Genomic DNA, 15,720 nt, shown 5'->3' with positions numbered 1-15,720 from the left:
TTTTAAAATCTCTTTTAAAATCCTGTGACAATGACCAGCAATACATTCTACTGAAAAGCACGAACTATTGAATATTCAGCACTCAGAATAAGTTCTACACCATTTTCCAAAGCTCACTGGCACAGTGTGACCATTCTTACCATTTTTAGGCATCTACTAAAAGAAAAGTCACTAAACAGCAAAATGTTCGAAACAATGTTCTATTTCCCCCACCTTACTATAGGATATTCCATCAAAAACAGATGTTATTTCATCAGGGGTTGTCACAGTCACAACAATTGGATGTGAAGAAATCAAAGAATCATCCTCTTGTACAGGTAACACATCTTCAAGTAACATTTGGTCACGCTGAAATGAAAGAATGAGCCAAAGAAATATAGTGTTTTCTTTATACTAGTTTAAAAATTAAAATACCATATATAAGAAAAATTGGAGGAAAATAAATATAAATGACTTAAGTTACTTAAACATTAGATTTTCAAATTAATCATATTTTGTACTGATTGGTCGATATTGATTTCATTCCCTTCTTCTACTAATAATTCCTTTTAATTTTTCTCCCAGATGACAGGCCAAGAAGACATCAACTTCTGTGAATTCTGCTCCTGCTACTTCTGTATGACTTTTGGACATGTGCCAAACTTTTCAAGCCCCATTTCTATATCTGTGCAATGAGAACGATGACATGACCCCACAGATTTGGCCTAAGAATTAAGTGAGGTAGCATATCAATTTGCCAAATATTGATGTTCAGGGTTTTTTTAAATCACCTTGTTGTCAGAATTTGGATAATTCATAATTAATGAAAGAAAATATTAGCAGTTTATCCATTCGTTCTAATCACGTCTTGTTTCCCTCCTAGGTTTTGTCAGCAATACAGAGTGGGTGACAGGCCTAGCAGTACTGACAGACTTCCTTGGCTCAAAGCTCAAGTCTTTCTGCTTTCTAGATATATAAGTTTAAGCAAGTTTCCTCGCCCATTAAATAGAAGAAATGATGGCCTCTACTTTTTGGAACTGTGCACAGGATTCAATGATAAAATTCATGGTTAGTACTTGGCATAGTACCTGGCACAGAATGAGAACCTCACCCATTAGCTGATGCAGTTATTTTGATTCTTAAGCAGTAAGATTGTGAAATCTAACTCTGCTAAATCACTACTAACTTTATTTTTATTTTTTTTATTTTATTTTTTTTTGAGACGGAGTCTCGCTCTGTCACCCAGGCTGGAGTGCAGTGGCCCGATCTCAGCTCACTGCAAGCTCCGCCTCCCGGGTTCACGCCATTCTCCTGTCTCAGCCTCCCGAGTAGCTGGGACTACAGGCGCCGCCACCTCGCCTGGCTAGTTTTTTGTAGTTTTTAGTAGAGAGGGGGTTTCACCGTGTTAGCCAGGATGGTCTCGATCTCCTGACCTCGTGATCCGCCCGTCTCGGCCTCCCAAAGTGCTGGGATTACAGGCTTGAGCCACCGCGCCCGGCCTATCACTACTAACTTTAAAAATTTCATTGGCTCTCCTTAATTAAAAACATTTCCAAAAGAAGAATATGCTATATTAGCTTACATTTTCCAATTATGCAGATTTCATTTATAACAGGAAAGGTACTGCTGTCAAGTGATGACTGCCAATCAAGATAATTTTGACTTGGATTTTGATTTTTGTATACCCAGCAAGTTTAGGTATGGTGAGTAGAAAGATCCTGTCCTCAGTGTCAGGAAGATTGACTATACCAACTGTGTGTGTGGTTTGGGATGTTGCTACCAGCTATCTCTGTGATGCTAGAAAGTTACATCACTTTCCTGGCCTTCCGATTTTTCACGCATGAAACGAGGGTCCGTGATTGTGGTATTTATTGAGCTCGCTTATAAAATATCTTTATTTATCTGACCCTTCCCTCCACAAGATCTTAAATTGAGAACTCCTTAAGGGCAAGAAATGTGTTTTATTCATTATTCATTTTGGGGTCCTCCGTTTGCTGAATGAAGAATGAATGAATAGGCTGGGCTCAGTGGCTCAAGCCCGTAATCCCAGGACTGTGGGAGGCCGAGGCAGGCAGATCACGTGAGGTAAGGAGTTCAAGATCAGCCTGGCCAACATGGCAAAACCCCATCTCGACTAAAAATATAAAAATTAGCCAAGAGTGGTGGTGAGGGCCTATAGTCCCAGCTACTCAGGAGGCTGAGGCAGGAGAATTGCTTGAACCCAGGAGGTGGAGGTTGCAGTGATCCGAGATTGCTCCACTGCATTCCAGCCTGGGCGACAGAGCGAGCCTCCATCTCAAAAATAAAAAAAAAGAAAAAGGAATGAATGAACAGATGAAGGAATGAATGAATTGTGTTGAACCATGTGATTAAATTTCATTTAAGAAGTGCAGAGTAAATTTTTCTGGAATTTAGCCACTGCTTTTGAAACACAGAACTTGGAATATTAGACAATATTAAAATGTTATAATTTCTTATAACAGTTTTCTGTAAGGGTCTCAGGACACTGTAAGGGAGAAAATAAAGGACAACGTAATTTTCCATTTATACAGTTTATTTTCAATAAATTATAAAATCAGCAATTTTCCATGTAGATGAGTGGTTTTCAACTGGAGGAGATTTTTGTCCCCCACAGGACACCTGGAAATATGTGGAGACATTTTTGGTTGTCACAACAGGAACCGGCGGGTTACTGGCAATTGTAGAAGTCGGGGATGCTAAGTATCATACAACGCACAGGAAAGTCCCCCACAAAAAAAGAATTATCTACTCCAAACTGTCAATAGTTCCATAGTTGAAAAAATCCCAGATGTAGATAAGATTTTTAAAGAAGTAGCTGTTGTAAATGAGCCTTTTCACTTTGTAAATTAGGCTAGGAAACTGTAAGGTCTTCAAGCATTTAACTTTTTTATTCTGTCCAGTAGAGGGCGGTATTTTACATAGTACAAAACCTCTGGTAATTAGACACATCCACATATTTGTACATTCATATATACAGATAAGAATACTCCCGTTATATAAATATAAGTAACAAATATACCTAACTTTTCTGAAAAAAAAATTTAGGGTCCACAAAAGTTTCTATTCTAGGCCTCTGAGGGACACACTACAAGTTAATAGTCATTACATGTGCATTTGGGAGCTTTTCAGCTTACAAGATAGAAAATAATGTTCTATTTCATAAAGGAGAAAATGGACTCAGAGATATTATGTAACTTGCTCAAGGTCATATTCCCTGTCATGCATCCAAGAAATGATGTGTTCAGGATTTGAACTTCAATCTAACTACTAAGTTTATGTTATCTCTTCATCACACTATTTCCACAATCTGTCTGAAATAAGATAAATCATTCACAAATGAGACTCTGACATTTTTTCAAAGGGTTAGTGCTATAAATACTTTCTGGAACACAGAATTCACATTTTCTTTGCCACCTATTTTTTTTTTCCTGCCTTGATAATGTGTTTTTGAGTGACTCTGTCAAGGATATCCCCAGACTGGGATGATCAGCTGCCCTTCTAGGGACTGGGAAAAGGCTCTGGGCAAGGTGGATTCAGTGGAAGTCAGTTGGCTCCACCCTATCCCTCACAGTGGAATTCCCTGTTCACCACCGTACTTGCCATCTGACTTGGGACCATGATCATAGTACCAAGTCTTCTATCTGCTTCGCATGAGGAAAGGAGAGATTTCAAGTTTATGTGTCTAGGACTCACCATTTGCCAGTCTGTTTCTGCATGGTTTACTCCCAGAAACTCAAAGAAAGAAGCAAATCCTTCATTTAGCCACAAGTCTTCCCACCAGTCCATGGTCACAATATTTCCAAACCACTGAAATTATAAGCAATAAAGAGATAATTACATTCTTATGGTTATGGTAGAGAGGCCTAGAAAATATCAAAACATTTATTTGTCCGTGCCAATGTTGTCACTGTGACAGAAGTGGCAGGCATTGTATTTAACATTTATTTTCTCCTTTATTCTGATTATTTAAATGATATTAAATTGTCCTTAGTTTATTGCCTTTATTTAGTTATTACTGGGGTATGTAAATTTAAACGAAGGCCTCGTGTGTATTTCCTGAAGGCAAAACAATGTGCTTCAAAGTCTCTTTATGCCTAAATGTTTATTAGTACTAAGAAAGATTTTCATGCAAGTTTTTCTGAGTTGGCTATTTTTTATTTGCTAAGTCATAAATAATTTGAATTATTCCTGTGGTCTTAAGCCACTTTTAAAAAACAAGTGGATTCAGTAATAAGATTCTATACCTGATGCACAAGTTCATGGGCAACCACAGTGGCCACCCTCTGTTGGTTTGATGAGGCTGATTCTTCAGGGTCATAAAGCAGGTTCGTTTCTCTGTATGTGATGAGTCCCCAGTTCTCCATAGCACCAGTGCCAAAATCTGGAATAGCGATTTTATCTATAGAAGAAGAAAGAGTCCAGTGAGAAATACATTCTTTCCATTTGTTCATAGCATTTCTTACCAAATTAAGTTATTTGGATGAATTTTTTTTAAAGGCTAAAAATAATTTCTTAGAGTAAAGAACTGTAATCATGTGTGCAAACATTTCAGTCCTAATGCACTCAGAATTTCCATAGAGCATTCCCTGCTGGCTCCAGATATCAATGCTTTGTTTTTGTTTTAAAGAAGGACAGTAATGGCAATGCCTCTATAATTTTATATCTTTTGTTTCTCTCTGTATTTCATTTTTGTTAGCTACATCTGTTTTAGGGGATAAGCTGTGAGGAAAAAGAGAAGTTTTCAGGTTAGTATTTAGAAGTTCTGAGCTTCCAAGTGTACAGATAGAGTTTTCCATCCAAAGACACAGAATATTTGAGAATATAAAACTCCATTTTTCTCTAATTCTATGAAATTTAATTGATTCTCTACCAATCTAATAGCTTACCATCTGCTTTTATGTATTAAATCAGTTGGAGAAACATGGAGTTGACTACATTCTCTCTAAATTCCCTTAAAGTTCTAAAATGTTGGATAGGAGTTTCTATAATCTTACACATAATATCTGACAGGAGGAGGCAGTGTTGATCAGTTCTATGTTAAATTCCAAGAAAGAAAATGCTCAGTTGATTAGTGGCCAAAATACAGCTTCCTCAGTCAATGAGCAGTGAACAGAATGTAATTTCTTTATTATTATGTATAATTTAAATGAGGCACAGAAATGAAAACAAATTGATTTTTCATTTAACATATAAGAGAAAGCCCTTTCTTTCTGGTTAAAATATTCTTAAAGCTTTTTCTAAAAGAATGAAGAGGGATGTATCTTAAATAGAGGTCAAGATTACAATAGTAGTTTCCTTTTCATGTTATCGTCATTGTTAGGCTTGGTTATTTTATCACGAGACAGTCATTTCAAAGGTAGAGAAGTATCTCCCCCAAGGGCCAGTATTTTTCATAATGTTGTGGAGTGCAGTTTGCACTTAATCCTTGAACAAAAGGAATTTTTTGCAATTTCTTTTTTTTTTTTTTTTTTGGTTAGTATTGGCATTATAACTAACTAATTCTTGTATATTTAACTCTTTGGAATCTAATAAATGCAGAAGTCACTTCTAAGGAGTCTAAGATATAATTAATTCTGAGAGGGTTGAAAATGCACATAAAACAGAATAAAGGAGTTGGGAAGAAGAAGAAAGAGAGAAGAAGAGAGTAATAAATTTGTGAGATTTCCACTTCTCAGGTTATCCTGGGTGTTACAACTGAGATAAAAGGCAAAGGATCTTTAAATTCATGTGCACAAGATTTTATTAAATATTATTCTAATATTTTTACATTGAGATAAGGTCTTCTGTCACCCAGACTGCAGTGACATGATCATGGCTCACTGCAGCCTCAACCTCCTGGGCTCAAGTGATCCTCCCACCTCAGCCTCCTGAGTAGCTGAGACTACAGGTGTGTGCCACAACCACCTGGCTAATTTTTGTATTTTTTGTAGCGATGGGGTTTCACCATGTTGCCAGGCTGGTCTTGAACCTCTGGACTCGGCCCGCCTGGGCCTCCCAAAATGTTGGGATTACAGGCGTTAGCCACTGTACCTGGCTCAATATTCTGATTTTGATGAAAACTTGTTTCTTTTTTCAGCTCCTTCTCTAACATTTGTTAAGCAATCAAAAAATAGAACTGTATCCATTGAAGAGACATGCAGCATTTACAAACTTGCTCTGAGCCACAGCCATTCCCATGCAAAGAATTTGGCATTCCTCTTGTTTGCATTGATAGTTTATTAAACTAAAGGCAGAAACAGAAACAGGGAGGCCAACTGTTGGCTAATTTGTTTTACCACCTTCATTTTATCCCTACAAACATCTATATGGGTGTTATATTTAAAGCTTTCGAGCTTATTAAAGCATTTCCACTATTGACAGAAATGTCATATGCACACCAATTTGGTTGTAGCCCCACTTTTGCTTTAATAAGAATGCATGCCTCCCTCTGTATTAGAAAACATTATTGCTGGAAGGAGCGCCAGTATTTCATTAAACTGCTGGGGAATCTAGAATTTGCCTTATACAACAATGGAAAGACTGTAAGCACTTGGGACTCTTACAACATCATTTATCCCTATTATTTTTTAACTCACTGATGACAGGGAGGCAGAGCAGGTATTGGGATGAATGCTGATTTTGAAATCAACTGATTTAGGTTGCTATTTGTGGCTCCATCACTACCAAGCTCTGCAATTTTGTGCACATACTTTCATCTTAATTTGGAAACACAAGACTACATATTTATCAGATAAGAACAGAGTACAGGCTGGGCATGGTTGCCCATGCCTGTAATCCTAGTACTTTGGGAGGCCAAGGCAGGTGGCTCACTTGAGCCCAAGATATTGTAGGCATATAATAAAAGGACTTAAGGATAACTGTTAACTGATGGTGACATAATTAGAAGAAATGAGTTAACGTAGATAAAAACAAAGGCAATATTAAAAATAAGAAAATTTTTAAAATGATCCTCACCTAATTTAGGAAGAGAATAATTCATAGCAAAGTATTCTTCAAAATAATCAAACACACTTTTAGTTATGTTTGCAGCATATTCGGCTGTGTGCTTTTGCTCTGGCTGGACATAAATTGTAAGCTATTAAACAAAACACAAAAAATTCAGTGAAAATTATTCTTCGTTCAACAAAACACAAAAACTGTGATGCATAACATACTTGAAAGAAAGTGGATTTTGGAGCCAAATATGTCTAACTTGAATTCCAATTCTGCCTCCTACTAGCTGTGTTGTCTCACAAATTGCTTCACATCTCTGAGACTCTGGAGGAATTTTACATAAAATGTTAATAAAACTTCACAACTCACTAAGTGATTCTAATGACTAGAAATAATATAAGACAGAACGGTTGGCACAATGTCCCAGACATTTGAAAAATGTTATTAGTTTTTTCTACTTAGAACGTATATTATCTTCTTAAAATCTATGAATGTATCTATCCATCCATCCATATACTCACCTATCAATTTCTTTCTTGTGTGCTCTTTCTCTTTCTCTGTCTCTGTCTCTTTCTCTCTGTGTAATTTGTCCTTGAGGAATTGAATTAATGGGATTTTTCTCATCTAAAGAGCCCCTGAATATGTGTTTTCCACTTGTGCTATTCTATCTAGTTATTTCAAAATAACTGTTCTGATATTCCAACTATTCAGCTCCAGAGCCTAAAACATAATGATCCAAACTTTTCCTGAGAGAAAGTCATCTTGGTAAGGTACATCAATTCCCTAAGTTACTACTTTGTGTCCTTTTGACGTAATTTATAAATCAAACCAAGTACAGATTTTTGTCCCCAATTCTAAGCATATATGACTTTATAAAAAATTTTCAAGAATCCTCTTCAATATAGTGTTATGAAAGCAGATGTGGTCTCCGGACAAGAATATCATAGGTGTTTAGGCATTTCTCAATATGTGAAAGAGGAAGCAGTGCCTCAGACAACTAGTGTCTGCTAAAAGTTTGTGAGAAATTCAAATAAAACATACCTGCTAAGCCTACAACCTGATTCAAAACCCTCAAAGAAAGCAAAAGATGTAATCATTTAGTAAGTTCAAGATCATTTACCTAATTAGAACAGCTGACTCAGGATTTAAACAAGAAAAAAAGAAAATATTGCCTACTCTCTTGATTATTCCCAATGCATTGCTAGTTTTGGTATTCATTTAGGCACACATCTTGAACCACCTTTTCCTAGAAGCAAAGAACATTGGAATGATTCACTAATGTAAAGAACACATTCAAGAACATCCCTTAAATTACCAGTGCTGGCTCACTATTCTCACATCCATTGGGTAATTGGCATTCTTGCTTTATTTGCTTAAATAAAGATGTGTTCATCTTCACCTCCGAAGATGGCACAACTCACTCAATCGTCTCAATATTCTTAGAAGTTTTTTTTTTTTTTCTTACAGAAGCGATGATACATTTTCTCTAATAGTTGTTAAGCCATCAGAAAGTGAAACTGTTTGGATTACCCTCCTGTCCTCTTTGTGAACAATGACAGGCAATTTCCAAGAAACTGAGTGAAACTAAGTCTCCAGTTTTTGGCCATTGAACAGAGTAAAGGGAATTGACTATCTAAAATAAAGGTCACCACGTTCATACAGGATTGCCATATCATAAACCAAGAGTCTCAGAATTTTTCCTCTGTGAACTAACTGGTGTGTCAAAACTCTCAGATTTTCTATCACGTCTGTTCTCTACCATTAAAAACTTCCGGAAGGGCAGTCCTCTTGACCCGCTGCACTGTTGTCTACACACTCAGTGCTTTGGTGCTGCACATAATATTTGGGGAGCGAAAGAGAATTGTGAAAGAAGACGAAAGATCATGCTGAGGTCTCCCACCATAGATGGAGCAATGGGAAGGAGAAAGACTCAACGTGTTCTCTCTGCTAATATTTTCTCATTTCCCATGTCACTAAATGAACTCCCTTTAAGCAATACGCTTCTGAGACAATGTAATTTATTTTTCTTTCTCTGTATTTCTGTTGGTGACAGGGAAGGCAATGTGTTTAAAGAAGATTGATGGTTAATGTAAATTCAATCAAAATAAAAGCAGTCCCTTCCTCTTTTGTTTCTGAGAAACTCAAGTCCATAGAAATATCCTCTGTCTTTGCAGCCTGGTCAGTCTGCAGATCATCTGTGATCTATGACCCTTCATAATCAGGGTCAGCTCTTCACTAAGCAGGGACCTCAGCTCAGGCCGGCAATGCAGTGGCCCCATCCCCTGGCTGAACATTCCCAGTAACAGCAGTTCTGCCTTTCTCTAAGGTGGATCTCCCAGAGGCAACTGAAAGCCCCTCTGCCACGGCTGCTGCAATGGTACTGCCCTTGCTGCCCTTGGACTAGGGACGGATCAAAGACCGAGTGCTTTAACCATACCTCCAGTAAGCTGCAGCCACCCTTCTTAAGGAGAAGAAGCTAGTTTGTCCCAGCCACAACATCCTGTTACCCCTGCTCATCACCAGGCAGGCCCTTGACTTGGGCCCATGATACAACCACCTGACCCTGGGCTGATGGCACCAATTAGTAGTGGCTCTGCATTTCTCTGGGATGGAGTTCCAAAAGACCAGTGAAAAGCCCTCTGCCACAACGACTGCCAAGGTCCCTTCCCCTGCTGCCTCCAAGCTGCAGAAGTAGCATAAAGCCTGAACTTGCTCCAAGGCTGTGGTGAGCAGCCCAGGAGTACCAAGCTGAAATCTGCAGCCAACACTTGAGTGGGAGAGGAGCCCACAGTTTCAGAGCACTGAGAGAGAGCACAGTTGCAATCAGGAGGAAATACAGAGGAGCCATGTGGCTGAGCAAGAGCCTAACTACTTGCCATTATGCTTAAGCACCATCTACTGGATCACAGCCTAAACTTCACACCAAAAATACTTTGCTAACATAAACCCCTGCGAAACCAAGGACATGAATTCAGCCACAAATAATGACCCAGCACAAACACTTGGTCCTCTGAAAACATCCAGGAAAGAAATCAACTGACTGTACTCAAATTACACCACAGTTGAGGGAACATCCGCCACCACAGTTGAGGGAACGTCAGCCCACACAGATGAGAAAGAACTAGTGCAGGATCTCTGGCAACTCAGAAAGCCAGACTGGCTTCTTTCCTCCAAACAACCACACTAGTTCCACAGCATGGGTTCTTAACCAGGCTGAAATGACTGAAATGATAGCAGTAGAATTCAGAATATGGATAGGAAGGAAGATCACTGAGATTCAGGAGAAAGTTGAAACCCAATCCAAGGAATCTAAGGATTACAATATAACAATACAGGAACTGAAAGACAAAATAACCATTATAAGAAAGAACCAAAGTGACCTGACAGAGCTAAAAAAAACACTACAAGAATTTCATAATGCAATCACAATTATTAACAGCAGAATAGGCCAAGCTGAAGAAATAATCTCAGAGCTTAAAAACGGGCTCCCCAAACTAACTCAGTCAGACAAAAATAAAGAAACATCATGAATAAGAAGAATCAATATCGTTAAAATGGCCATACTGCCCGAAGCAATTTACAGATTCAATGCTATTCCTATCGAACAACCAGAGATAGTTTTGACACAATTAGAAAAAACTATTTTAAAATTTATGTGGCACCAAAAATATAATAGCCAAGGTAATTTTAAGCAAAAAGGAAAAGCTGGAGGAATCATGTTACCTGACTTTAAACTATACTACAAGCCTACAGTAACCAAAAGAGCATGGTACTAAGACAAAAATACACACATAGACCAAGGACACAGAATAGAGAGCCCAGAAATGATGCCACAAACCTACAACCATCTGATCTTCAACAAAGTTGACAAAAAGAAGCAATAGGGATAAGGCTTTCTATTCAATAAATGATGCTGGGATAAATGACTAGCCATATGCAGAAGACTGAAACTAGACCCCTTCCTTACACCATAAACAAAAGTCAACTCAAGACAGTTTAAAGACTTAAGTGTAAAACCTAAAACTATAAAAACCCTGGAAGATAACCTAGGAAATACCATTCCAAACATAGGACCCGGCAAAAATTTCATGACAAAGATGCCAAAAGAAACTGCAACAAAACCATAAGTAGGCAAATAGACTTAAACTAAAGAGCTTCTGCACAGCAAAAATAACTATCAACAGAGTAAACAGACAACCTACAGAATGAGAGAAAATATCTGCAAACTATGCATCCAACTAAGGTAAAATATCCAGAATCTATAAAGAACTCAAACAAATCAGCAAGCAAAAACAAGCAACCCTATTAAAAAATGGGCAAAGGATGTGAACAGACACTTTTCAAAAGACACTTTTCATATATGGCCCACAAGCATATGAAAAAACGCTCAACATCACTAAGCATTAGAGAACTGCAAATCAAAACCACAATGAGATATTATCTTGCCCAGTCAGAATGGCTATTGCTAAAAGCTCAAAAAAATAACATGCTGGCAAACTTGTAGTGAAACGGGAACACTTATACACTGTTGGTGGGAATGTAAATTAGTTTATACATTGTGGAAAGCAGTTTGGCAATTTCTCAAAGAACTAAAGCAGAATTACCAAATGATCCAGCCATCTTCTTACAGGATATACAACCAAAGAAATGTAAATTGTTCTGCCATAAAAACACAGGCCTCCATATGTTCATCACAGCACTATTCACAGTAGCAAAGACATGGATGGGATCAACCTATTTTCATCAACAGTAGACGTATAAATAAAATGTGGTATATATATACCATGGAATACTTCACAGCCATAAAAAGAATGAGATCATGTCCTTTGCAGCAGCATGGATAAAGCTAAGAGAGCTAGCATAGCAACAGAGAACTAAATACCACATCCTCTCACTTATAAGTGGGACCTAAACATTGAGTACTCACGGACACAAAGAAGGAAGCAATAGACATCAGGGCCTACTTGAAAGTAGAGAGGGAGGAGGGTGAGAATGGAAAAACGACCTATCGGGCACTATGCTTATTACCTAAGAAGTGAAATAATCTGTACACCAAACCCCTATGACTTGCAATTTATTATATAGCAAACATGCACATATACCCCGAACCTAAAATAAAATTTAAAAAAAGAAATATTTTACAGGAAGTTATCATAAAAAAATCAGATCATAGATTTTATTCTATGACTGCTACTTTGATCAACAGAGCCAAACAGTCAGAGAATATATAGCTACAGTCCATTAATTTTATAACATAAGTAGCCAAAGCATAAATGTGTCTTAACTACCATATATCACAAACATTTTATATTAAGGACTCTACCAACACGCTAACATTTCTGTCATTTAAAGCTCCAACATGGTTTCTGTAACCCATGTAACAACAGAACATCTGTGATGTTTGGATTTGGTGATTTTAAAAAGCATCCTCCCCTATGCTGATGCCTTCACTCATCCTCACCACACTTCCTGCTCTCTGACCCTACCTTTAATGTATGCTCCATCTGCATCTCCTTCTCCTCTCTCTGGGCTTTGGCAGAGGTGACTGACTCTCCCCTATCATCTGCTAAGCCTCAGCACTTCTGTCCATGATAAAGTCCAGTCAATTACCTGTGACCTGTCATCATTATTTAATAATTGGCATTTTTCTAGTTTACGTGCCTGCTTTACTGAGATGATTTTTTAAGTGTGTGACTACCCATATTCAAATAACATGGAGTGAGGAGGGATGCATACATGTATTTTCTTCCTTCTTTATTTTTTTAAAGAGTCATATATTTCTTTTTTAATTTAAGAACCCTATTAAAGGTTAAATATAAACTTTTAATATATATAAACCTATTATTTATATTTATATATATTTTATATATATAAATATAAAATATTTTTATAAATATAAACCTATTAAATATATAATAGGTATATATTTTAATAAATATAAACCTATTAAAGGTTAAATATAAAGTTTGTATGTCTACTTTATCACTTTATATGTAAACATTATATATAAACATAAATATGAAGTTTGTAAGGCTTCAATAACTTAACTTTTATGTATATATTTACTTTTTGAAGAGAGTAACTTCCCTAGGCAAATTAAATTACCTGGTATACCACTGTTGGATACCATTAGTCATCTTTCAAAGCACTGAATCTATGGAGCTAATATCAGTGGAAAAAGTTTGGGCTTTCTACAGCCTTATTCAGCTGATATTCTTTTGGGAGTTTTGATATATCTGCTTTAACATAGCTGTTGCTTTTCCCTTTCATATTGGAGCCTACTGTAATGTAGGCTGTTAGAGTTCGTAACGTTATCCCTTTCATTCAAGTGTCTCAAACCATTTGAGAGGTAGAACTTAAGTCCATGAGAATTGATTCCTGGTTGATTACCATTACTTTCTTTAAGTGTCCCTTTGCCAGACTTGACTTTACTTGACAATCATGACTAGATGGATGCACTAGATCAACTTTCCTTGAACAATTGAATGTGGCTGTGCACCATCTTTATCTTCAGTGATTATTTACGTCCCTGCAACCAAAACCAAGCACAAAGCTCAAAGATAGGAGTATCACGATTACTTATTAGTCTTACTACTGAGAACTTAAATTTTTTCAAGGAATGTGATAAACACTTTCCATGCAACACTTCTTTTACTCCACACATCAATTCTATGAATCCAGAATTATTAATAATAATAGAAAAACTATGTTGCATCACTGATAATTACCCCAATCCTTTCACTGGTCCAGTTCCCACAACCCCTAATCCACACTAATAAATCCAATGAGTTCTAAAAATCGAAAGCTTTTTATATGTTTAAGCAAACTAATTTGGCAATATCATATGACCTGAACTGTTGAGAGGTTTTCAAAAATCTTTATTTTTTTCACTAAAAAAATTGCTGCAGGAGTATCACTGATTATAAAGCGTTGCCCCAAATCCCACTGTAGTTAATCATTAACATATAGTATTCAAACTACATTACCTTTCACAAATCTGAAAACTTCTGAATTCCAACAGACAACTGGTTATGAGGGTTTGGGATAAGGATTGTAGACCTCTATTTGTAATTTTAGAGTTTGAAGGTGATTTGAAAATAAATTTCCTCATTGTATACATGAGAAAAATGAAGTCTAAGACAGGACTGATGCTAGAGTTCAGGACAAAGTTTGTTTTCACTATATCATGCTGCCTATTTTCTCTACTTATAGGACTGAATCCTGACTTCCCCTAGCTGTAAAATACAGATAACAACAGCACTTATGTCATAGGGTTATTGCAAGTATTAAATAAGATAACACATAAGCAATGTTTGACATGTAATAGTTCTATGTGTCCCATCAAAAGGATTAGTATCATTAGAGATAATACACTGACTTACTAACCTCTGTAATTTTCTGTGTGCATACTTCCTTGTACGTGATTGATACTCACACTGTGGTGACCACATTGCCAGTAAGAACATTATGAAAATGCAGGGGAAAAAATAAATGTTATGGTTTTGACTTTCAAAATAGGCTCTTGATGCCCACACAACAAATTTAAAAGCCCAAACTTTTTGGATTGCAAGGGCCTGGTTCCAAAAGACTTTTAGCAATAAAAACAGAAGGCCAGGAAAAAAGCAAACCACAGGGTTTTTCACTCTAATAATAGATCGAAAAGAGAATAAAGAGATGTCCAGGCTACTCTGTCTCAAAAAACTAGACAAAATTTACCTGGGCCAAGGAAAGTAAGGGAAAGTTGAAGGGACAAGACCTGAAACAGATCCTAAAAGAGTGTGAGGGCACTGAGATGAGGACACTGAACTTGGAAAGACCGTGTGAACAGAACAGAATCAGCTTAGACAGACTGCCCATTACCACTTGCACCGTCACCTGGGTCAGAAGCCAGGCAGGGCCCTGCAGGGTTCCACCTGGGAGTGTTGCAGCCCCGCGGTGCCCTGATCCACATCCTTACTGTCCCTGTCTATTGAGTGTTTTTTCTATTGATAGAGGTGACCATGCATTCAGGTTTGCCCAGGAATGTCACTGGAATGTAAATCTGTTGCTTACCTGTTTATACCTCTTGTTCCAGCATAATTAATAACACCTCCTCTATTATTTGTTATATATATTTATAGATGATAAAATACATGGTCACTCTACTTATTGACAGCAGCCTGACTTTTCACTGCTGATCATCCCACAGAAGTAGCACTATTTATCTCTTGAGGTTTTTTTGGCAAGATGTCATCTGAGCTGCTTCAAAGAGGCATATTATTTTAAATGACGAGCGTGCTTAAAGGATCCCTAAAACACAAGCTGAGATCCTTGGCACTCAGGGCTAGTAACACCAAGAAAGACCTGAAAACACACTTGGGTGGCACAGGGCAGTGGTGACTGTATCTGTTGCACATCTCAATTGAAGTACAGATATCAGCGTATTTCACTCCCTTCAGGGTTTAGCATCCTCCTGTGCACAGAGTAGATGCTCAATAAAGATTTATGCAATAATCAGTTTGAAGAAACTGTTTCAGTATCAATACTGAGGTAGCCAGGATGAGAAAAAGAAAATAAAACTGTATCTTTTTAAATTTATAAATGCATATTTAAGGTGCATAGCTGGTATTACTGAACATGCCATTAATGTGTTAAATTTTATAAAGTTTATGTTCTTTTAAATATTCTTCCAGCAGTAGGTGGAAAGTTAGCAGAGGAAGGTACTTAGTAGAAAGGAACAATGATATATCAGTTTTTTTCTTTTTAAGTTTTGCTTTATCAATGTGATATACTCTGTCTAAATTTTAG

At 37.2% G+C, this 15,720-nt stretch overlaps 1 protein-coding gene across 1 annotated transcript in view; it reads right to left on the bottom strand.

The window, feature by feature from the left end:
• Positions 1–15,720, bottom strand: part of ENPEP (glutamyl aminopeptidase) — an 84,414-nt gene that overhangs the window by 46,670 nt on the left and 22,024 nt on the right. The window contains exons 4-7 of the mRNA XM_033215005.1: positions 6,955–7,075; positions 4,245–4,399; positions 3,694–3,807; positions 214–348 (exon numbers count right to left, since the gene is read on the bottom strand). Of these exons, the coding sequence (XP_033070896.1) occupies positions 214–348; positions 3,694–3,807; positions 4,245–4,399; positions 6,955–7,075 (525 nt within the window). The remainder of the gene's footprint in view (positions 1–213; positions 349–3,693; positions 3,808–4,244; positions 4,400–6,954; positions 7,076–15,720) is intronic.

This window comes from Trachypithecus francoisi, unplaced genomic scaffold (assembly GCF_009764315.1).
Source record: "Trachypithecus francoisi isolate TF-2019V2 unplaced genomic scaffold, Tfra_2.0 Lachesis_group1, whole genome shotgun sequence".
Classification (NCBI taxonomy): domain Eukaryota; kingdom Metazoa; phylum Chordata; class Mammalia; order Primates; family Cercopithecidae; genus Trachypithecus; species Trachypithecus francoisi.
This window is presented reverse-complemented; position numbering and strand designations above follow the sequence as displayed.